Raw genomic sequence first — 25,636 nt, forward strand, 5'->3', positions numbered from 1 at the left:
TGAGCAGCGGTCGCTTGGTAGGCCAAGGCACTTCAAGGGCTGTAGTGCCATGGGGTTTGGTTTTGGTTGTATATGGACCATGTTATGCATCACTAGACTAAGCGCCAAAACACCATTCTGAGATGATTGAGCTCAAAGTTTCCAGTCGATTAAAAATCCATTTATTGTTAAATTTTCCCATTTTTTTGCAATAAGTAAGAATTATTATTTTTGAACTCTTTTGTAAAACCTCAACCTAATTAATTACCAAACAACGCTAAAAAAATGGCGGTTAGTCTATTTACGTTTGTTGTTTGATTGTGCATTTTTGTTTTGCATTAACAGACTAAGTGACTTTTAAGTCCTTTGGTTGCGTTATGCATAACTAAACAGTGCAATTGGACTAGTCTGTGATAAAGCATAAGTAAACTACACGACATTTCTGAAATTTACAGTTCAATAAATAAATAATCATTTCACTATATTGGACACATAATCGTAAATGAAGTTGTAAATTACATTACCTAAGATACAAATCATTTGTGAAATCTACAATTTAACGTTATGGAATTATGAAATAAGTCGGTTACGTTTACTCTCAAGACTTTTGTAGAAATTCCTTTTCTTACATGTAGTGTGAGGGAATAGCAATAACACGCACAATTTTGCAATAAAAAGTACTTTATTCTTTACTAATTGGCACAAAACATAGTAATGTAATGTAAAACAACTGAATAAAAGTGGAAATAATAAAGCTTACAAGACAACAACAAATCCAAAATGAACCCGGACATTATGTATTTTACACTTTAAAGCTTTTTATTACCTGGCTTGAATCACAATACTCTAGAAAATGAATTATAGCGAAAGATACCGGTACTTGATTAATCTTATAAACATAAACAAAACCCCTAAAATTAAAGGGTGCCATTGGAAGTCTTTTTCACTAATTAGCATGAAACACAATACTGCTCAGTAACTAAACAGAATTTAAGAAAGAAACATAAATGAAATCAAAATCTGTCATTATTCACTTTCTATTTCAAAGTCATGTTGTCCATTGAACCCATCAATATCGTCTTCCACACTATTATCGGTGAAAAAAGACCGATACATTGGTCTGGCATCTTCTGGAATCAGCGGCAGAAGAGACTTCAAGTCTTCAAGTTTAGGTTTTGAAATTGGTTTCCCTCCTGGCCACAGTTGAATTAAGTGTTCACTCAAATGAACTGGTTGCGCAGAAGTTCCTCTTTCCTTTCTTTTCTTTGAATACTTAATTCAACTCCAGTGTCCTGGTCAAAGTCACTCTTCATGAAAATGCTTAGAGGTTTGTCTTTTCTGATTTCAAGTTCTCTCGTTTTTAGCCAGTTTATTTTGGGATTTTCCATGTCAACTTTACGGTTTGTTATCTGTTTTTCCAGCATTTGTGTTCCAAAGAATTCTTTCTGTTCCATTCTGTGAACAGCCTAAGCATTCTTTCTACGACGTACTTTCATCACATTCATATAGTCATTCACAGTGTACAACTGTTGTTGTAGCTTCAACGCGCACTCTATGTCTCCAAAATTGCTGTCGTTGGGCAAAAAACTATGTCCTGGGAGAACATAGCGCAAAGTAATCTTTTCTAGCGTGGGGTGAGTTTCCAAAATCGTTTGTTTTCTTACCTGTAAAACCTCATAGTTATTAGAAATCCTTATTGCATTTGTAACAATGCGTTCGGTTCTTGCTCTGATAGCCTCCATTACTGGTAACATAATGTACGAAATACGACAGCACAATCGTTTACCATGTAAACATGCACAGTAACAACATACTAGGTTAGTAAACACTACACAGCTGATGTCTGGTCTGTTGTGAACCAGTGCAGCCACCTGTTTCGTTTAGCATCACTAGACCACAGACCGGTAAAAGGCGCTTGATCTACTGTTGCATAACTAAACATTGGCTTATCGCTTTTGGTTTCGTGATGCAAAACACAAAATCAAACATAGGTAAATTTGCACTTAGATTTTTCACATATTTTAAGGCAACTGTTACTTGGACATGTACGGTGATTTTTGTCCATTTAAGTTACGTTGTTTCTCAACAGAATGCGCACAAATACTGATTTTTACAAAATGGCGCTTGGTCTAGTGATGCATAACATGGTTCATATTGTGAGTAGCAAAACATCGCCATTGCTCTTCATATGGAAGGCATTCCATTTTTAAATAATAATTCCGTTGTTGTGTTATGTGCTTGGTTGTTCTTCGTCTCGTCAGCGTCAAAGAAAACATTGGATCCATCCTGTATTAAGTGACAGGTCATCAAATGGACAATTTGTGTTCCTACACAATAACTAAAAAACAACTAAAATAATTTTTTTGAGTATTACAGAATGTCCGTGACCTCATTTGAACTGCTTTTCTGTATGTTAAAAAATGCTATCAGCAAAAGAAACACAAGGCTGCAGGAATGTATTCCTGAGGAAGAAAAACTCGCATTGACATTAAGGTGTCGTAAAGGCATGGGTACCTTTGTACCTCCAAAATTATCAGTTCACTGTCTAATATTCTCCTAAGTTTTAAATACGAACAAGAGCACAATAAAACCGCAGCGTCTTCTTCCCGCAAGTGTGGCCAGGCACTGCTGAGCGGGAGAGCGGAAAACACGCAAAGAAAATGGACCCCGGCCCATTCTCGAGCGGGCGACCTTGAAGACGCGCCTTGTCCGTTGTCCCGCAGCGTCTTCTTCCCGCAAGTGTGGCCAGTCCCATTGAAGTCAGTGTTGTGCATTTTTAGCGCGTGATTTCCCGCAGTCCCTCTGCGGGAAAACACGCAAGTGTGGCCGTACCCTGTGGCCTCTCGACTCCAAGCGAACTTGACTCTCATTGCGGGGCCGCTTGCGTGTCGAGGCGCGGAAAATAACATGAAATATTATGCATGTTGCTGTTCATTTTCCCATGGGTTTTTTTAAGAGTATTGTAGAGTGAAGTACGATATCATTAACGAAGACGACGAGCGTAATGGTGTAGTTGAAACGAAATTAAACGTGTCAAGTCAGAAAGTATCGGCATAGCAGACCACGGACATTTAATTTCACGTCTTTATTTGTCGTGATCAGGAAATTGATAAACAGATATCTATGGTAAATCATTATGAACTGCACATGAACGATGAAAACAAATCTAATATGGGTAAATCCTCTGACATAATTCGAACATAGATTAAACCATTAAAAGCCTCGGTCACTCCACGTGAGATTTGTTTTTCTCCGGGTATTCCAGTTTTTCCTGTCATCTTCCATTCTAGCAACACTCCAACTTCATTTCATTTCATCTGTCAGTCATTCATCATTGCCCCAGAGGAGTGCAACAGGCCTCGGCAGCCGGTACAATTCCTATCCTCGCCGCAGGATGGGGGGTTCATTCATTCCATTCCTGACCGGGTCACTGACTAGAAAACAGGTTGTAGGTTTTCATTATAATTCAAGGACCACGTTGTCTTGTTGCATTATTATTGTTATTATTATTATTATTATTAGTAGTAGTAGTAACAGCAGTAGTATACACAGAAGCCCCTTTTCGCGACAGCCCTTGTAGGCCTTGGCCTACCAAGTAACCTCTGCCCAGCTCGAAGGCCAGTAGATTACGAGGTGACGTGTGTTCAGCATGACGAATCCTCTCGACCGTTATTCTTGGCTTTCTAGACCCAGTCTCTTCCTCACCGTGATCATGAAACCTGAGATAGAGGTAAAAATCCCTGACCTGGCCGGAATCGATCCCCGGGCCTCCCTACACTGCGGAGGCGGCTATTATGACGCACAATGTTTGGTAAAATATTTGTTGTAGTCATACTCTAAGCACTCGCTTTTTTTTCTGTTTTATTCCCCAGGCCAAGGGTATTAATAATTTATAATTAAAAAAGCCTAACCCGGCCGAGAATCGAACCCGGGACCGCCGGATGCCAGGCGGACGCGTTGTCCCCTACACCGCGGAGCTGAGCTCGCTGAAGTCAATATTGGCGATTATGTAAAAGTATACTGTCAGATTATTATTACCACTACAATTATCGTTATTATTATCATTATCGTCGCCAAAATAGACCTACAACATTATCACTAACGATGATAAAATCCCGAAACAATATTTAATGTTTGTTGGCTAACTTGTATTCATCGTATCACAAGTTACCAAGGGAGGAACGTGGACCTATAATTCCAAGCAGTTCCGACATTACTGTAGTTGTTAGATGGCGATAGTGCATCAGTGGAGTCTACACTGGAGTCGAGCGTTGGTTCCAGAGGTAGAAGCAGTCTTGACTCTTCGCGACTCTGTTCGCAGCCCATCCCTAGCGATTACTATCTGATGATACAAACCTGCGTGAAGCCCCGAGCTTGGAGGGGGAAAGTACGGGAAGGGAGGTAGTGGAGGGGTTACTGCTGCTGAGCTCTTTGGAGCGAAATAAAGCCTTGTCAGCCTAACGTAGTCGCTCCTCCAAAAGATTCTGATGTTTCAACGCGACATTTTTACCGGTTTTGTTAGGACATCTGATACAACACTTCGAAGTGAACATTTCACTCACGCTGCAACACATGGATCGCAATTAAGGTTTTGTGCCAGGTGTCCTGACATTTCGTACCACGGGCATTCCGTACCACTTGATTTTTGAGGACATTTCGTTATCTACCTGCCAACGGTTTTCCCGTAATTCCCAAATATTTACACCAGGACAATCCGTACCACCTGATGTCAAATTGGAATTCCATTTCCACGCCAGCGGCCGTAATGAGCCTGACCGACACACCTTAGAAATCAGAAACAAAAGTAATTTACAACATTTGCTGAAGAAAACTTGTATAATATTTTAATAATCGCCTTTTAAACTATATATTTATTTATTTGTCAAAGTCTGTACAGAGTTCTCCTCCATTTTCACAGACCCTATACATAGGTGTAAATAAATGCCGGAATGATTTTTTTAAATGAATGATTCCATGACCGAATTAAATTGTCATGCATGCATGGATAAATGAATGAACACTTCTCTCCCAGTCACGGGTAGCCACCAACTGAGGAGAGAGCATTCGGTTCGCAAGATAAATGCATGGATGGGATTATGCATAACTACTGCCTGGTCATGTTATCCACCCCTGGTGAGAAAAGGAGCCACCTTCCCAAGGATAACACGTCCGGCCCTTTCTCTTGAGGCCCAAACGGAAGACCCCACCTGATCTAATGACTGTCAAACACTAATTTCTCACCATTCCCTAATTTCTGCGAGGCACACGTAAGCGGAAATCCCGCTCCCCATGTGCCCCCCCCCCTCCCTATTCTTCTTTCTCTGTTGCATTTAGGTCACTCTACATATTCGATTGGGATAGACCCGTCCTATCCCGTCCTACTTCGGCTATATCCTTACATAAGTGTATGAATGAATGAATGAATTAATTAATTAATTAATTAATTGGCTATGATTCTCTGCCTAAATTAGTGCCTCCTTGCACAGGCGGATCGCCATTCCACCTGCAAGGACCACGCCTACGATTATCTACATGAATGTATGAATAAATGAATTAATTAATTAATTAATTACTGATTCCCTAACTGTATTGAGAAAACTTGTATGGATGGATTTATGAATGGGTGTATGAATATTCATGCATGCACGATAGGGGGAAAAAACCTCATCCCTCCCAGTACGGATAACCAGTAACTGGGGAGAGAGCCCTTATTATGAATTAAATAAATGATTGAATGAATAATATATGTGGAATGAGTAGTGAATGTTATCAACCTACAGCTACGGATCGCCAGCAGCTGAGGGTGAAACATTATATCCATTGGGCCCTGTCTCATTACAAACATTTTAACAGTTAATTACGTTATGGCTTATTAACATACCGACTTTACAGTGCTACATATACTAATATTCCTTTTACTACATATCACTATTGGCAATTTCTTAACTAACCGGTTAGTAACACTATCATCCATCCGTAATATGTCCTACCCTCATTGTAGGCTCAACACTCTTCTACACGAATTTCTAATTACAATTAACAGTTTACTGAGATTACCAGGCTTATACCATTCTTTGCTTATCATCTTAATAATCCTACAGCCATTCTCATCCTCATTTATCATATATTGTTCCTTGTTATTCAAAAATTTCCTTCTCATCGCTATGTTTTTTTTACATGATTTCAACATGTGAAATTCTTCTCTGTTTTCACCACAGAGAAGGCACCTTGTTACATCTTTCACCCTAATCTATCCCCTGTTCTTGTAAATTCCCATTAACCACCACATCAAACCCCGGATTTCTCTTCTATTTACACTCACAATATTTATGTTCATATCCCGCCTTATCCTATTAAACTCTGAGAGGGTCGCCTTGCTTCTACACTCGGATATCAACCACTGTTTTTTAATATCTCTGAGTCGTCTAATAATTAGTTTATTCGTTGATCTTTCCAACCTCTTCCAATAACTTCCACATCCCAACCTTTCTAATATACTTCTGATTTTTGTTAACCCTGGATATTATCTCTCTGATGTTGATATGCGATCTGCAGAAGCTCGCCACCCTCTCTTCCTTTCAGTCTCAACAGATATTTCAGAATTCTCTTAAGAATATCTACTTGGATATTTTCTTCACATATTAATCTTACTCCACAATTTGCTGTACAATTTGGTAACCCATTACAATTTTACAGAACTTACTTATAACCTGATTCAGCATCTCACACTCTTTCTCTACACCCCATAGCTCAGCTCCATATAGCATTCGATTTTTTACTACGGCTTGCAGGACATTTCTCTAAATCTTATAGTCTATATTTGGGAATTTATTTTCAAGAATTCTAACTACTGATAATGCTGCAAAACCTTTCCATTTAACTTGTTTTATTTGATGGACCCACTTCCCGTTATTTGCTACATATATTCCCAGGTACTCTAATTTATTTTTGACCTCCACTTGACATCCATCTATCGTCCATTGTTCATTCTTCGCTCATTTACAGCCTTTCTTACAGATCAGAACTTTCGTCTTGGAAATGTTAATTTTTAATGACCACTTTTTGGCAAACTCTGTCACAGCATTAATGCTCTTTTGCATGCCTCCGGCCGTTAACGTCATCAGCAGGACATCGTCCACGAAAATTAGGCCTGGTATTTCTTGACTAAAACTGGGCTCATCCAATTAGGCCTATCACCTCCATGCCCATTTAATATATCATTTATAAATAACAAAAATAAAATAGGAGATAGCTTACATCCTTGTTTTAAACTATATACCAAACCCCATGGTACTACAGCCCTTGAAGGGCCTTGGCCTACCAAGCGACCGCTGCTCAGCCCGAAGGCCCGCAGATTACGAGGTGTCGTGTGGTCAGCACGACGAATCCTCTCGGCCGTTATTATTGGCTTTCTAGACCGGGGTCACTATCTCACCGTCAGATAGCTCCTCAATTCTAATCACGAAGGCTGAGTGGACCTCGAACCAGCCCTCAGGTCCAGGTAAAAATCCCTGACCTGGCCGGGAATAGAACCCGGGGCCTCCGGGTGAGTGGCAGGCACGCTACCCTTACACCACGAGGCCGGCTTTTAAACTATATACCTTTACGTAAATACTATCATAAGAAAGTCGATTTTTTGAAGTACAAATCCTCAAACAAAACAATACAATAGAAATACACATCGTGTTCGGGCGCACTGTGCCTGGTGAGTATAAGGATGGAATGTTTATAACCTACTGCATTATTTCAATATCTAGTAAGTAAAATCTAATATTCACATGAACTGGCCGATATGGGTTTGAAAATCACGCGGGAACAGGAAATTCTGAATGGTGGAAGTAGTTAGGTCCCCGCGAATGACTAATACGAAATAAGAATTAACACGTGTGCCCATGACATCAGTTGCGCCCGACGGAAGGTTAACATCAGTAGTGGTCCGTGCGGAGGCTTCTGCGCCACTAGTGGACAATGGATATACAAATGAATACATTCAATAGAATATCGTTTTTACTTCGCAATACTTCTCACTCTCTCAAGTGGTACGGAATGTCCTCTCCTAAATATTAAAAGTCATTAGCTGACACTTCGCAGGTAATCAGCCGGTCAAGTGGTAAGAAATGTCCGGTGGTACGAAATGTCCTAGAACATTAGTGCCATTGGCTAGTAATCGCTAGTAATAATTGGCCCCTAATGGTACGAAATGAGACGAAATGTATTTATAATCCTTGGTCAGCGATTGATTTTGTAGATGTACTAATAAAACTGGTAAAAATAAACCTGTGGGTGGGGGGCGCAGACGAAGAATACACCTACGCCCTGTCTGTCGTAAGAGGCGACTAAAAGGGGCGATCAAAGGATGATCGAATTAGAACCATGAGACTACTTGTAATTAGTACCATCACGCAAGGAACACCATGGGTCGCTTTTACTTGCGCGTAATACCACTATGTTAGGTACACAATATGTTTATGATTAGTAGCGACAGTGTGTACACGTCCGGCTGGGTTCTACAGCACCTGTACAGTACAGTATTGTGCTTTAGAAGCAGCCCCTTGGTCAGTAATACTATGGTTTAACGCTAGCTTCTGGGAATGTGGGGCAATGCGGGTCGGATCCACTCATTGTTTTGAATGCATATCCATCCATTCATTCTTCGTCCTCACGTTTTGAATTCTGATCAGTGGAGGATTTTGGACTTTTCAATTTTACTGACCAAGGGGCTGCTTCTAAAACATAATACTGAATCGATGATGCGTGTAGTCTAAAGGCGTCCAAAATCCAGGTCATCGGCCCCTCATACTGGTGTCTAGGAAAGTAAAACAATGACATCTGTCATGTTGCGGTACTAATCAAAAGTTACATGTCTGTGTGTTACTGAGACGTTTGTTGGTAGTAAGATGATAATATTTCCAACATAAACTTACATTTTTAAAATGGACACCTGTATTTCTTGCGCAATCGTTAACATGAAAAATCACGTAAGTAATGGCGTTTGTACGTACTACTGTACAAACATACGTTTATGTCATCACTTCCCCATGTGCAAAATTTCAATTGTAGGCCTAATACCCCGACCGGTGATGTACTTCAATTTCGTTACCGTTATGTCCACTCTAGTACTGTACAGTAGTCGAGATCAATACGACACGAACGAGCAAACCCTTTTTTTCCCCATTGTATGTGACTGGAAATAGGTATTGTTTCAAGCCTAATAGTGCAAATACCATTAAGTACAGCGCCTATCGCATCGTAGTACGTCAATCCCATCGCGATTAAGAGCAAGGTGATCTTCGCGCTTGAATCTCGGGAAGTGCAGCTGCTGCGCAATTCGTTTATCTCAAGCATCAACTTCACGTTGCATTATCTTGGGATGTAATAGACCTATTGCGATGAAACAAACGCCATTACTACTTACGTGATTTTTCATGTTAACGATTGCGCAAGAAATAATCCATTTAAAAACGTAAGTTTATGTTGGAAACAATATTTTCTTACGTTTTCGAGTAGCTGATAGTATTTACTTTAATTAGCCCCTTCCCTGCCTTCATGCCCGTGAACATTTTTCATTATCTCTTGTTGTTCCAGATATATTTGCGGTGAACGTCTTAAGTGGGCCAACCTGTATACAGTATATGCTTTGCAAGGAACTTTCATCGGGCTGACTGCAAATGGTAGCTTGTTCCACACTTTTGGTTTCTCACTGTTGTTGTTGTTGTTGTTGTTGTTGTTCTTGTTGTAAATATGGAGTCTTCTAGGGTATTTTGTGAGTGTATTTTATGTATGAATATATTTTGGTGTGTTGATGAGGTGCTCATGCACGGATGTTATTTAAAATACAGTTAGTTATTTTAGAATCAGTAGAGTTATTGATGAACCTAGGTACAGTTCCCACCTATTTCGTCGTTTTCGGAAGGTTAGGTAAGGCCTGAAGCAAATGTACCAGTATTGAGCGTTACATACACGCCCTAGGAGAGAGCATTATCACGCTTCATTAAAATTTGAGGGATCCATTCTGGTGAACTCTGGCGCCCATACTACGAACATTTCGATTAATTATTATTCATTTATTTTAATGATTTTATTAAATTTATTTCAATTATTATTCATATACACTGACTTAGCAAATGTCATGTGATAGTCACCTAATAGGGTGTGGGGCCTCCTATGGCCCTACAAACTGCAGTGATACGCCGTGGAAGTGGGTCTACAAGTCCCTGGCAGTCCTCTGGACGCAGCTGACACCAAATCGTTTGCAGAACGGCCGCCAATGCTGGTCTGTTCGTGGGTGCAGGATCCATGGCACGGAGCCTGCGTTCCAGGACATCCCAGATATGCTCCATAGGGTTCATATCGGGGCTCCTGGGTAGCCATGGCAGTCGTTGGACCTCCGCTGCATGTTCCTGGAACCATTCCTGGGCGACGTGGGAGCGATGTTGCGGTGCGATCTTGAAACATCGCAGAACCGTCTGGACGCTGGAAGGCCAAAAATGGGTGGAGATGGTCTCCGAGCAGCTCAACATACCGCGTACCATTCAAAGTATCTTCCAGAACAACTAGGGGGCCCATTCCATACCAGAAAAATGCACCGCAGACCATAACAGAAACACCAGCGCCCTGGACCACACCTTCGAGGCAGGCGGGATCCATCGCTTCATGTGGTCTGCGCAATACACGGTGCCTCCCATCGGCATGGTGCAGCTGAAATCGTGATTCGTCCGACCATATCACGTTACGCCATTGTTCCAGTGTCCATTCCCGGTGACTGGCGACAAAGGCGCGTCGTTGTGTCCGATGACGTTGGGTTAACAGTGGCACCCGTGTGCGGCGCCAGCTCCCATACTCCATAGAACTCATGTTCCTACGGATTGTCCACTGGGAGACGTGTCTAGCATGGCCTGTGTTGAATTGAGCCGTGATTTGTTGCACGGTTGCCCGTCTGTCACTACTGACAATCCGTCTCAGACGTCGCCGGTCACGGTCATCGAGGGTGGTTGGACGGCCGGTCGTTCGTCTGTTGTGGAGGGTGACACCCGCATTCAACAATTCACGATACACCCTGGACACGATTGATCGTGTGAAGGCGAATTCCCGCACTACTTCCGAAATCGCACTTCCCATCCGTCGGGCACCGACCACCATACCCCGTTCGAACGCTGTCAGCTCACGACGACGTTCCATGTTATACCTGTCACATGCACAGCCACTGCTCACAAGGTCTCCTATACAACTGCCGCTGGCACAGGGGGCGTGTGGTGCGCAGACAACACACCAGCGCATCAGTGCTCCGCTATCCCATAACATTTGCTCAGTCAGTGTATAATCCCCCTGTGGGTGGGGGCGGTAGAATAACACCCACGGTATCCCCTGCCTGTCGTAAGAGGCGACTAAAAGGGGTCTCAGGGGCTCTGAAATTTGGAGCGTGGGTTGGCGACCACGGGGCCCTCAGCTGAGTTTGGCATTACTTCCACTTACTTGTGCCAGGCTCCTCACTTTCATCTATCCTATTCGACCTTTCTTGGTCAACTCTTGTTCTTTTCCGACCCCGACGCTATTAGGTTTGCGAGGGCTAGGGTGTCTTTCATTTTCACGCCCTTCGTGGCCCTTGTCTTCCTTTGGCCGATACCTTCATTTTTCGAAGTGTCGGACCCCTTCCATTTTTTCTCTCTGATTAGTGTTATATAGAGGATGGTTGCCTAGTTGTACTTCCTCTTAAAACAATAATCACCACCACCACCTCAGTGTATAATAATATTACAACCCTACCTAAAACTTCTGTGTAAACGAGAACTATCAATAATAATGTAATATTGTTTTTTTAACTAATAAACTTATTTTTTCCACATTCTATATTTCACTTTTTTAACAACAATATGTCATTTAGAAGTGAAGTTTTACACGATGTGTAGATTTTTTTTTTTCCGGGTTGAACCGTGTTGTTTTCTGTACATTCCGTACAGTTTGCCTTTGTCAAGGCCACTAAAATACCCCTACTCGATCCGAGGTTATCGGTCTCCCAGACAGCAATCACACTATGTAAGTGGTTCCTAATCTTGGCCTTACATATCCTACCCTCTCTGGCTGACGTCACGAGAAGAGGATTATGTGGAGAAGAGGGTGATGAAGATGGAGACCGACGGTAGATGAAAGAATGGGAGACCAAGATGAAGGTGAATGGAAGTAATATCTGAAGACCTGAAGAGAAGAAATGGTGGAAGCTCATCAAACACTGCGACCCTGTATAAAGATGAAAAAGCTGGAAGAAGATGGTAAAGACACGACTTTTTCTTATTCTTTCCGAATGGCCGTTGCATGGGACGAGGTACACAGAGTTTTACGCTCATTCTTCCATATAGGACTCCATTTAGATTTTATGTTAGGAAGTGTATACTTAGTCCAAGACATGCGGAATATTAATTCATTAATTTATTGCTCACCTACTTCTTATTCATTGGTATTACTGGCATGAAACCTGCAGGGCTTAGAAAATAACAGACTATGTAATTAAGAGTATACAACTTACTTTGAGATGACGAGGTTCCTTACGTAGGTTGGACCGTCCGTTGATAAGGATATTGTCGCCCTCAAAATGAACGTTACAGGGTGAAGGCGGACCAAAGTCTTCAGGCTCAAAATCTGTCGATGATTCATCGGCGCTGCTACCGAGCAGGATTATTCCCGATTCGCCGGGCTGCAAAAAATGAAAAAAAGATTAGTTACAGATACGGATAAATACTTGTCTTTTGCTATTTGTTTTATGCCGCACTGACACAAACAGGTGTCGTATGGCGACGATGGGACAGGAAAGGGATAGGATTAGGAAGGAAGTGCCTGTGGTCCTAATTACAGTACACCCCAACATTTGTCTGATGTGAAAATAGGAAACCACGGACAACTATCTTCACTAGCAGAATATGGGTAGGCTGGAAAAAATGGAAGGAGACAACAGTACTCTGTGAGAGACGGGTGCCAGCCAGGCAATGGGCAGTGGGGTTCGAACCCACCATCTCCCGAATGCATGCGAATAGTTATGTAACCCAAACCGCGTAGCCAACTCCTCGGTTAAATACAATGAATAAATATATATTTTAATCAATAACTGCTACTTGTTTTCGTGCTAATGTAACAGTTTTCAGGTCTGCAAAATACAACAGTTTTTCCGACACATGTTATATGAAGATTCGCGTATGTTGGTCTTTCTTATAATGTACTAGAATCCATTCCTGAAACAACCTATTTTGGAAAAAATTGGAATAACTGCGGTCAAAATAATATACTCGTAGTTCTACCAGTTAATTCTTCTTCCGGTGTGAAGCTAATCACTTTTTTTTTCTATTTGCTTTACGTCGCACCGAAACAGACACCGTATGTCTTATGGCGACGATGGGACAGGAAAGACCTAGGATTGAGAAGGAAGCAGCCGTGGCCTTAATTAAGGTACAGTCCCAGCATTTGTCTGGTGTGAAAATGGGAAACCACGGAAAACCATCTTCCGGGCTGCCGACAGTGGGGTTCAAACCCTCTATCTCCCTAATACTGGATACTGGCCGCACTTCAGCGACTGCAGCTATCGAGCTCGGTGCTGATCAGTTTACAATACGCTTCATTTATGGTAAGACGCGGCGTTCTTGATAACCAGCCTCCACTGGACAATGGCAAAGGGGTTCTGGTTGGAGGATGCATAACAAATCAAATTCAAATACTATTTTATGAATGGAAGAGAAAAAGTACAAAAGTATTAGATATCAATGCTGTCACCTCCGAATGAGACTGATTCGATTCCATACTCTACCACAAATTTAAAACTAGCCAGCCTTAGGATCGACGTAATTTCGTTAAATCCCCCTCTCGGCCATTCGGCCATCCTGAAAGTAGTTTTCCGTGGTTTACACAACTCCAAAACAGTTTCGTTGGTAGCTAACATACAGACGAAAACTGCTTTCTTCCTTGTCCTAGTCTCGAAGCCAAATCTACAAAGGTCAAGAGGCAACAACATCTTACACATACTGGGGCTTTTAACATTTACACGAAACGATAACTACAGGATTAGGATCAAAGACGTAACAGTTTTTGAAATGGTCCTCCAAATAACAATATTACATAACACAGTTTCCGCAGTGATGGCAGCAATGTGGACGGTTCAGGTACAACAGCAAGCATAATTTCTTTGTGTCAAACTCAGTCCGAAATTGTAAGGGTGTATCCGAGACGATTGTACAAACTTCCAGGGGTGAAGGAGGACGGCAAATGGATCAATTTGAGATAAGGAACTATATTCCGGAAACGATCGAGTCAAAAGTTAAGCAAAATTATCCTCATTTAAGTCCGTTTACATGCACAAATTTCTCAAGCTGCTTCATTTACAACAAGGTTCGAAATGGCGTCCCCCTGCGTCAATGCAGCCATGTCATCGTCGCACCAAGGTCTGTCGTACCCGTTCGAATATCCCCGGTGTCGTATGAACAGCGCCGCAGGCAGCGAGATTCTTATTAATATAACTTTTGACTCTAACGTTTCCCGACTACGGTTCCTTATCTCAAATTGATCCATTTGCCGTTCTCCATCATCCCTGAAAGTTTGTAACATTATCACGAATAAACCCTGTATATGTCAAAGATAAACATAATGGTAGCTGGCAACTCCGGAAACCGGCAACCGATAGCCGCGCCCAGCCGAAGAGAAGGCACAGATTCTCAGGCAGTTATCAAGCGAAAACCTTGCCTGATCAAGGAGAATTTCGAAGTGGTGATTGTAGAGTAGTGCACTCCGGAAGTCTTTAAGGCTAAGGAGGAATGACAATCCTGTTGGACAAGAGAATTAAAACCGCTCTGAAGGATGTATTGGTAATGAATCAAAGAATGATAGCAGTAAGACTCCAACTCATTACCATTAGACACACTCACTGTCCTACTCATGCGTCATGTGCAAAAAATACATTACAGCTACTAAATGACCAGTTTTTCTTCCTTGCCGTAAAAATGAAATGGCGTATGGCTTTTAGTGCCGGGAGTGTCCGAAGACAAGTCCGGCTCGCCAAGTGCAGGTCTTTTGATTTGACACCCATAGGTGACCTGCGCGTCGGGATAAAGATGAAATGATGATGAAGACGACATATACACCCAGCCCCCGTGCCAGCGAAATTAACCAATTAAGGTTAAAATTCCCGACCCTGCCGGGAATCGAACCCGGGACCCCTTTGACCAAAGGCCAGCACGCTAACCACTTAGCCATGGAGCCGGACTTCCTTGCCGTAAGCCCCCTAGATTAAAGGAGGAACTGATAAAGTGTAAGGTTATCGTCCGACGCCATGACACTTTCAAACTTCGCGGGCCTTTTTAGCCTTTTTTTTTTTTCCTTCTGCAGTGGTTGGTAATGAAATCTGTCTCTTCATTGGTGTGAATGAAGTCTTAATTTTCGATATCTCGGCCAATGCCCGTGATCCTTGGCAGACAATCAATCAATCAATCAATCAATCAATCAATCAATACTGATCTGCATTTAGGGCAGTCGCCCGGGTGGCAGATTCCCTATCTGTTGCTTTCCTAGCCTTTTCCTAAATGATTTCAAAGAAATTGGAAATTTATTGAACATCTCCCTTGGTAAGTTATTCCAATCCCTAACTCCCCTTTCTATAAATTAATATTTGCCCCAGTTTGTCCTCTTGAATTCCAACTTTATCTTTATATTGTTATCTTTCCTACTTTTATAAACGCCATTCAAACTTATTCGTCTACTAATGTCATTCCACGCCATCTCTCCGCTGACAGCTCGGAACATACCACTTAGTCGAGCAGCTCCTCTTCTTTCTTTCAATTCTTACCAACCCAAACATTGCAACATTTTTGTAACGCTACTCTTTTGTCGGAAATCACCCAGAACAAATCGGGCTGCTTTTCTTTGGATTTTTTCCACTTCTTGAATCAGGTAATCCTGGTGAGGGTCCCATACACTGGAACCATACTCTAGTTGGGGTCTTACCAGAGACTTATATGCACTCTCCTTTACATCCTTACTACAACCCCTAAACACCCTCATGACCATGTGCAGAGATCTGTACCCTTTATTTACAATCCCATTTATGTGATTACCCCAATGAAGATCTTTCCTTATATTAACACCTAGATACTTACAATGATCCCCAAAAGGAACTTTCACCCCATCAACGCAGTAATTAAAACTCAGAGGACTTTTCCTATTTGTGAAACTCACAACCTGACTTTTAACCCCGTTTATCAACATACCATTGCCTGCTGTCCATCTCACAACATTTTCGAGGTCACGTTGCAGTTGCTCACAATCTTGTTATTCTCTATAGAGTGATAAATAAGTTACATTATCCGCAAAAAGCCTTACCTCCGATTCCACTCCTTTACTCATATCATTTATATATATAAGAAAACAAAGGTCCGATAATACTGCCTTGAGGAATTCCCCTCTTAATTATTACAGGGTCAGATAAAGCTTGGATAATGGCAATGGATAATGGCACTTGGACCATTACTTTAGGTTATAAAGTAAATATACGTCTAGGGATGGGTGGGTTGGTCCCTGGCAGGCGTAATGAACACATCATTCCACCAGAATAATTTCTGATACTAACATAGGTTATAATCCTTGCAGGGCGGACACTTTCTACCAGTTTCATTTTTATGTTTTCTCTCTGGCTGAATCGTGAGCGTACTGGTCTTCGGTCCAAAGGGTCCCGTATGTTCGATTTCCAGGCGCGTCGTGGATTTTAACTGCGTATTGTTAATTCCTGTAGTTCCGGGGCTGGGCGTTCTTGTTCGTCTTAATACACACCTTCATTTATACACAACACATCCCACTACTAAACCACAGAAACACGTAGTAGTGATATCACTCCTCTTCCCTGGGAAAAGGCTAGGAAGAAGATTATTTTTCATTTGTGTATGGAACGGTCATTAATTCTTGCTTGATAAAGACTGAAAAAAAAAAAAAAACTGAAGATTGTTTACGTGTTTCATCACTTGTGTGTTTAACATGATATGCGTCAATCGTTTTCAAAGAATGAGGTATATGCATCGTCTGCAAAGTTGTGTTGAAGTGCTTATGTTCATTTCCATAGGGAGGGGGCTCATATGTTTCATCAGAGTTTCAAAGGGGTCTGTGACGCAAAAAGGGTTAAGAACCCCTGCTCGAAGGATCACGGAATTATCGACAGCGTCATTAAGACATTAAAATTCTGGAGAATGCGCGGTGAACCTAACAGGCATTAATAACACGATCAAGTCTACTATTTGGAGGGGTTTACGGTGTCAAGGGATCTTCCATTTATCAAACAATTCCCCACTCACCATCTCTCGCTCGCTCTCTCTCTTTCTTTCTATGTGTGTGTGTGTGTGTGTGTGTGTGTGTGTACAAGCACAATCCTAATTTAAATCTACTTTTAAGTTTAATGTTTAATTAAATATTATAACAATTTCGCTAAGAGTGTTCTTAAACCTGTGTATCTTACAAGACGACGCTAAATGAAGAGGCTTTTCAGCCTCAGTGGTATGTAAATTATTAATAAATTGAATCAATCTCTCTCTCTCTCTCTCTCTCTCTCTCTCTCTCTCTCTCTCTCTCTCTCTCAAGTCAAAATCTAGCAAAGAGAACAAATAGTCCATACTTTGCATTGACGGAACATGAAAAACACTAAAATGGACAAGAAATCACCTGACTGTGTCAAGGCTGAATGAGGACCTATTATGAGCGAAGGAACGGACCTCAACAAGTGAACAGGCATCACAAATAAAAGGACAGGCTTACTTAAACCTTAGACATCAACGTTCAATGGCTTGCCAAGGGAAAGTGCGTGACACGCCACGCAGACTATAGTACTTGGTGCCGCCAGGTACTGTGTTCTTTCTCGAGGGAAGAGACCTTGGCACGCCAGTTCATTGCATACCTTCAGCCGAACACAGAATCGAGAATCTTTACTGATCTTACTTTCTATTACTTTCAGAACCTGGCTATCGTTTCAGAGCAACTGACGAGGCTCAAACTACTACTAACTAATACCGCTGTGACAATACAACACTGCTCGTATGCTCTCGATTCTCGATGCCGAAGACAGGGAGCAGAAGACGGAGGCGGAAAGAAATACATGTATCCAGTGATGGGTAGTGTATTTGTACGTAAATTTAGAACCGCTTGTATTTTAACATGGAATTTTTATGTTTTAATAACATGCACATACGAGGAAATGGACTAAGTAATTATTGTAACTTATTATTAAAATAAATACGTGTGCACTGTACAGTAAAAGTCAATTTTAACAAAATTTACGTTGTGTAAGTAAACGAAATAAATTAACCATTCGTCCAATTATATACTGTAAATCACACACACACACACACACACACACACACACACACACACACACACACACACACACTATATATATATATATATATATATATATATATATATATATATATATATTTATTTTAAGTATGAGTTTTGTCTGTACATTGATCAGAATTTAAAAAGAATGGTTTTCCGGTTTTTCTGTATCGTTCTTGTCCCCAGTAACAAGGATATGCACTTTTTAATTTTCCGTAATTTCTGTATGTATGTATGTATGTATGTATGTATGTATGTATGTATGTATGTAAGTATGTACACGCATCATGAGCAAACGGCTGAAGAGAATTTATTAAAAATCGGTATGCATAGTCGGGGAACAAGTCGCTACAATCTAGGCCATAAATTTTATTCTCGCTGAGTGAAATGGTAGTTTCGGGGAAGGCCTAAAATTTAATTTTGAAATATTTGTTACTAATGGTGGTATCGATAAATATTACGTAACTAAAGTTACATAGTATTAAATTTCCGATCATTTGTCTTATACATTTTTACCGTACCGGCTATAATCACACAGATATTCATGAATTTGGATTTTTGTTACCAAGTCCATATCAGCGCCGAGTCACGAGAAAATGGGTAACCGAATTTAATGGCAATCGGTCTGTAAAGGCGGAGAATAAGGAACTACAGTCGACGCTATCTATATATATAAAATAAGAGTTTTGTCTGTACATTGCTCAGAATTTGAAAATAATGGTATTTCTGTATCGGTCATGTCCATAGTAACAAGAAAATGCACTTTTTACTTTTCCGTAATTTCTGTCTGTCTGTCTGTATGTATGTATGTACACGCATCACGAGAAAACGGTTGAAGAGAATTTAATGAAAATCGGTATGTGAAGTCGGGGGATGAGCCTCTACAATCTAGGCTATATAAATCATTTTACTCATGCTGATTCGGTAGTTTAGGGGAAGGCCTAAAATTGAATTCTCAACTATTTATGTTATTAGTGGTCTAATGAAAATCGGTATGTGAAGTCGGAGGATGAGCCTCTACAATCTAGGCTATAAATCATTTTACTCACGCTGAGTGAAATGGTATTTTAGGGGAAGGCCTAAAATTGAATTCTCAACTATTTATGTTATTAGTGGTCTAATGAAAATCGGTATGTGAAGTCGGAGGATGAGCCTCTACAATCTAGGCTATAAATCATTTTACTCACGCTGAGTGAAGTGGTAGTTTAGGGGAAGGCCTAAAATTTAATTCTCAAATATTTCTTATTAGAAGTGTAATCGATGAATGCTACATAACTAAGGTTATATAGTATTAAATTTCCTATTATTCATGTCTTATACATTGTTACCGTACTGGCCATGATCACAAAGATATTCATGAATTTGGATTTTTGTTACTAAGTCCATATCAGCGCCGAGTAACGAGAAAATGGGTAAACAGTATTTAACGAAAATCGGTATGTAAAGTCGGAGAATAACAAACTACAGTTTATGGTATAAAATATTTTACAAATCACAGAGTCGAAAGAAAACTAAATGTGAAGGCCTACAATATAGAAAGCTCATAACATTGATCAACAATAACATTACATTGACCATTGTTTGTCGTGATGTGCTTTGTGTCTTCTGTTGTCCCTCATCTCCGGTAGATAGGATTACTGCAGCGTACAGAGTATTTTTTTTTTTTGATTTACGTCGCACCGACATAGATAGGTTTTATGGCGACGATGGGATAGGAAAGGGCTAGGAGTGCCTTAGGCCTTAATTAAGGTACAGGCCCAGCATTTGACTGGTGTGAAAGTGGGAAACCACGGAATATCATCTTCAGCGCTGCCGTCAATGGGGTTCGAATCCACTATCTCTCGGATGCAAGCTCACAGCTGCGCACCGCTAACCACACGGTCAACACGCCCAGTCGTACAGATTGTAACAGCCTGTCTGAATACTGATGGGAAGTAGCTGGGGAGTTAGATAACTTTCTTCTTTAGCATGCCATTCCCCTGGTTTATAAATTTTCTGATACTTCTGGTACGTAACACACTGGATCATCATAGCATTCGGGCTATTCAATCCCTACTCTGAGGCACTGATTGGAATGAATAGTGTGCATATTTAGCGGAATAATGGCAGATGAGTGTTCATGGCAATCTGCGGTCTGGTCATCCCAGCTCTGGAAACTTTGGACTATTAGATTGGCACCGCAATCTAACCGCCGCACTGTTCGTTAAAAGTGATAAAACGTGCGGCTTTCCATTTGATCGAGTATTTTATATGATATCATTGCTTTTAATCGCTACATTCATACTTACGTTTTTGTAATGACCTATGTTGATTTTAGGTTAGGAAAACCACAAAGTCAGTCTTTCTGAGAATCCCGTAGCGAAGCACGGGTACATCAGCTAGTAAATCTATATACATAAAATAAGAGTTTTGTCTGTACATTACTCAGAATTTAAAAAGGATGGTAATTCCGTATTGGTCGTGTCCATAGTAGCAAGGAAATGCACTTTTTTTAATTTTCCGTAATTCTGTCTGTCTGTTTGCCTGCCTGTCCACGCATCACGAGAAAACGGCTGAAGAGAATTTAACGAAAATCGGTATGTAAAGTCCGGGAATAAGTCGCTACAATCTAGGCCATAAATAATCTTATTCACGCTGAGAGAAATGGTAGTTTAGGGGAAGCCTAAATTTTAATTCTCAAATTTTTATGTTATCAGTGGTCCTATATTAATGAAAATCGGTATACAAAGTCGGTAAATAAGTCGCTGCAATCTAGGCCATAAATAATTTTATTCACGCGGAGTTGAATGGTAGTTTAGGGGAAGGCCTAAAATTGAATTCTCAAATATTTGTGTTATTAGTGGTCCTGTCGACAAATACCAAAGTTATATAGTATTAAAATTCCTATCATTTACGTCTTATACATTTTACCGTACCGGCTATGATAAGAGATATTCATGAATTTGAATTTTTGTTGCCAAGTCCATATCAGCGCCAAGACACGAGAAAGTGGGTAAACAGAATTTAATCAAAGTCAGTACATAAAATCGGGGAATAAGGAACTATAGTGTACGCTATAAAAAATTTCGTAAGACGCCCTAATACCAGAGCGTCGAAAGAAAACTAAATGTGAAGGCCCACAATGCAGAAAGCTCATAACATTCAGCAACAATAATATTACATTGACCATTGTTTGTTGCGATGTGCTTTGTGTCTTCTGTTGCTAGCCATGTTTACCGAGTTTCCTTTTTTTAACTTTCTTTACGTCGCACCAAATACTTTAATACACCAATACCGGACAGCTGTATCTCAACAGCATTGAGTGGAGTGCGAACAGCGACAGTGGTGACATCTAGCGTGTTGGTGTGAAATGCATACTTGTCTATGCTACATTTGAGAGGAATGCACTGCACTCATTGGAAATATGTTTGTTAAAATAATTAAATAATCATAATAATTAAGAATGAAATTTTAAAATATGAAATGCCTCCTTCATAAACTTCCAAACGAGCGTTATGTTAGCCGTGCCTTTCGCTACGTCTTAAAAATTATAAAGCAGAATCTGTTTGAGGATCCACCCAGCCTCTGGGGAAAATATTTAACTACTCTCTCCTCTTCTTTCAAGCCTTTTCTCAATTACCTAGCGCACGATTTTGTATGGACTTAGCCTAGTATTCCGGCAGGATGCCTTTCATAACAGCAATCATGTGTGGAGGGATAAATACCGTACTCACTAACGCGTGTTTCTGTGGTTGTTTTTCGTATGACATGTTGTATATACTTGAAGATGCGTATGAATACGAACACAAACCCGTAGCCCTCGATCTTCAGGAATTAACAGATGCGACTCTGTCGGGAATCGTACCAGGGCCCTCTGTACCGAAGGCCAGTACGCTGACCCTTCCATGGTGGTGATTATTTTAAGAGGAAGTACAACTGGCCAGCCATCCTCTATTAACACTAATCAGAGGGGAAATGGAAGAGGTCCAACACTCCGAAGAATGATGGTATCATCAAATGGGGCGGGGGTGGGAGAGAGCACGAAGGGGTAACCATCCAGCCAAAGCGTCAGAGGGGGCAGATAACTGAACAACATCCATGATTTATTAAGCTTTTGGGAAAGAGAAGCTGTAATTAAGGGATAGGAGTTTTATTTTGACTTCTTCTTCCTCTTCTTCTTCTTCTTCGGTACAGCCGATCTTCCGAAGCTCTACAGGGGAACTCACCTCACGCTGCTATCTCACTTTTGCTGTTCTTTGAATTTGCTGTTTTACCTCTGAAGAGAGAAATGCGTAACATATATAACACACATTCGGGTTACGTGAGTGAACTACAATGTTCCTGACAAGGAAGAAGTGTTCATAATTTCCTAAAAGTCTCTTTCACAAATTTATGCACGAAGAATTACCATACACGTATTAAATTAGTTGGAATGGTGCTCAAGCGTATGCCAATAAATAAATAATTTTCTTACGCCGGGCTGAGTGGCTCAGATGGTTGATGCGATGGCCTTCTGATCGAAATTTGGCAGGTTCGATCCTGGCTCAGTCCGGTGGTATTTGAAGGTGCTCAAATACGTCAGCCCCGTGTAGGTAGATTTACTGGCATGTAAAAAATTCCTGCGGGATTATATACCGGCACCATGGCGTTTCCGAAAACCGTAAAAGTGCTTAGTGGGACGTAAATAAAATTATTATTATTATTATTATTTTCTTACATTAAAAGAAAAGGTGTCTAGATTCGAAACTCATGGCCTTTCAGTTTTCAGTTTCAAGACTACTTCGATAACCATTACACTACAGGCCCACACGTTTTCGATTGTGAAATATATGGCACCAGGCACTGTTTAACAATGTGGACCCTCAAGTTTGAGTATATTAGAGTTCGATATTTGTTAATATTATTGGTTTTACGTACCACTAACATTTCAGTAGAGTATTTGATTGATTTTCTTAATATAAGGGGCATAGAATGTAACCTCAACACAGATGCGAGCTCATTACTTTTTTAATACTTCCGGTCCTTATTAGTTCCCATGCCCATTATTTTGCTGGGTAATTTGTTCAGCGCATAACACTTTTCTTGGTATATAACTGCAATGCAAGATTATTTAGTGACAAACACTGGTACATTATAAACAACACGGCAGTGCGCCAAGATCATACAGATAGCAATATGTTATTGAATAGTTGTTCACACCAAGCCATGTAGATAGCAGCACTATCGGCTTTCTCGCTGAAAACAGCAATCTGTCTGGTATTATCATATTAAAGTATTTGGTCGCACCGATACAGGTAAGTGTTATGGCGACGATGGGATAGGAAAGGGCTAGGAGTGGAAAGGAAGCGGCCCTGGCGTTAATTACGGTACAGCCCCAGCTTTTACCTGGTGTGAAAATGGGAGACCACGGAAGGACATCTTCAGGGCTGTCGACAGTGGGGTTCGAACCCACTACCTCCCGGATACAAGCTCTCAGCTGCGCGCCCCTAACCATACGGCCAACTCGCCCGGTCGTACCGAGTGTAACAGCCTACCTGAATATTGGCGGGAAGTAGCTGGGGAGTTAGATAACTTTCTTCTTTAGCATGTCATTCCTCAGGTTCATTAATTTTCTGATACTACTGATGCGTAACACACTGGTTCATCATAGCATTCGAGCTATTCAATCCCTACTCTGAGGCACTCATTGGAATGAGCAGTGAGAATATTTAACGGAATAATGGCAGAGGAGAGTTCACGGCTGTCGGCGGCCTGGTCATTCGAGCTCTGGAACTTTGGACTGTTAGATCGGCACCGTAGTACTTGTTCGTTAAAAATGGGAAAATGTGCGGATTTTCATTTCATTGAGTATATTCTTCTTCTTTATCTGTTTACCCTCCAGGGTCGGTTTTACCCTCGGACTCAGCGAGGGATCCCACCTCTACCGCCTCAAGGGCAGTGTCCTGGAGCTTCTGACTCTCGGTCGGGAGGATGACCAGTACCTCGCCTAGGCGGCCTCACCTGCTATGCTGAACAGGGGCCTTGTGGGGGAATGCGAAGTTTGGAAGGGATAGACAAGGAAGAGAGAAGGAAGCGGCCGTGGCTTTAAGTTAGGCACCATGCCGGCATTTGCCTGGAGAAGTGGGAAACCACGGAAAACCACTTCCAGGATGGCTAAGGAGGGAATCGAACCCCCCCCCCCCCCTCTATTAGTTGACCTCCAGAGGCTGAGTGGACCCCGTTCCAGCCCTCGTACAACTTTTCAAATTTCGTGGCAGAGCCGGGAATCGAACCCGGGCCTCCGGGGGTGGTAGCTAATCACACTAACCATTACACCACAGAGGCGGACGATTGAGTATTTTATATAATAAAATTGCTCTTAACCGCTACATTCCTACTGAAGTTTCTGTAATGACCTATGTTGTCTTCAGTTAGGAAAACCACCAAGACAGTCTTTATGAAAATATCGTAGTGAAGCACGGGTACATCAGCTAGTAATAATATAAAGGATGATAGTCTACTCTTTAATATAAAATAAAATACAGAATGTAGCAAATCACTATTCAAGCATTTCAACTGCTGCTCGTCTTCCCTGTACCGTTTTTTTCTTTCTTTTTTTTTTCTTTTTTTTTTTTTCCAGTACGTGGAGTCAATGTTTAAAAACCACGACGTCTTTGAGGACAATTCAAATTGTAATCTAACAACTGGCTTCTGTGCTTTGAATTGCATGCGGAGTCAAATATATTCAAGATACCTGCAGCAGACCTATGAAGGCAGAGATATTTTTCTAAATATTTGATCACACTGCTAGTCGATTAGTTCCAACTGTAGGTCAGAGACAACGTCTGAAACAACTGATTAGGCTATGATATGGCTGAGATTTTGAAACTCAGATTCAATGTTGAAATCTTGAAGAATGGAATTCTAAATGAAGAACCTTTATTATATGGGTGAATTTACTGATGTTTTCGGTATTGGCAGGTCCAAACCCTGTTTCCACTCTACAGCAGATAATTACTCTCCTTTCCTAGTCTTCCCCTGAAGTATCCGTTTGCTCTCTCTCTCTCTCTCTCTCTCTCTCTCTCTCTCTCTCTCTCTCTCTCTCTCTCTCTCTCTCTCTCTCTCTCTCTCTCTCTCTCTCTCTCTCTCTCTCTCTCTCTCTCTCTCTCTCTCTCTCTCTCTCTCTCTCTCTCTCTCTCTCTCTCTCTCTCTCTCCATCCGTAAAGCTGCTCCTACTCAAGTTAGAGTTAGTCGAGCCTGCATTAGAGTGCCTACTAGGGAACGTATGACGTATGACATAGGATCGGTCCTGCAACAATAGCACTTACCGGCTCAGTGAGAAAAGCAATTGCAT

At 41.2% G+C, this 25,636-nt stretch overlaps 1 protein-coding gene across 2 annotated transcripts in view; it reads right to left on the reverse strand.

The window, feature by feature from the left end:
• bif (bifocal) overlaps window positions 1-25,636 on the reverse strand; it is a 540,366-nt gene that overhangs the window by 312,841 nt on the left and 201,889 nt on the right. For both annotated transcript variants that reach the window (XM_067138092.2, XM_067138091.2), the window contains exon 2: window positions 12,500-12,667. In XM_067138092.2, coding sequence (XP_066994193.2) covers window positions 12,500-12,667 — 168 coding nt within the window. The remainder of the gene's footprint in view (window positions 1-12,499; window positions 12,668-25,636) is intronic.

The sequence above is a fragment of the Anabrus simplex genome, chromosome 1 (genome assembly GCF_040414725.1).
Source record: "Anabrus simplex isolate iqAnaSimp1 chromosome 1, ASM4041472v1, whole genome shotgun sequence".
NCBI lineage: Eukaryota > Metazoa > Arthropoda > Insecta > Orthoptera > Tettigoniidae > Anabrus > Anabrus simplex.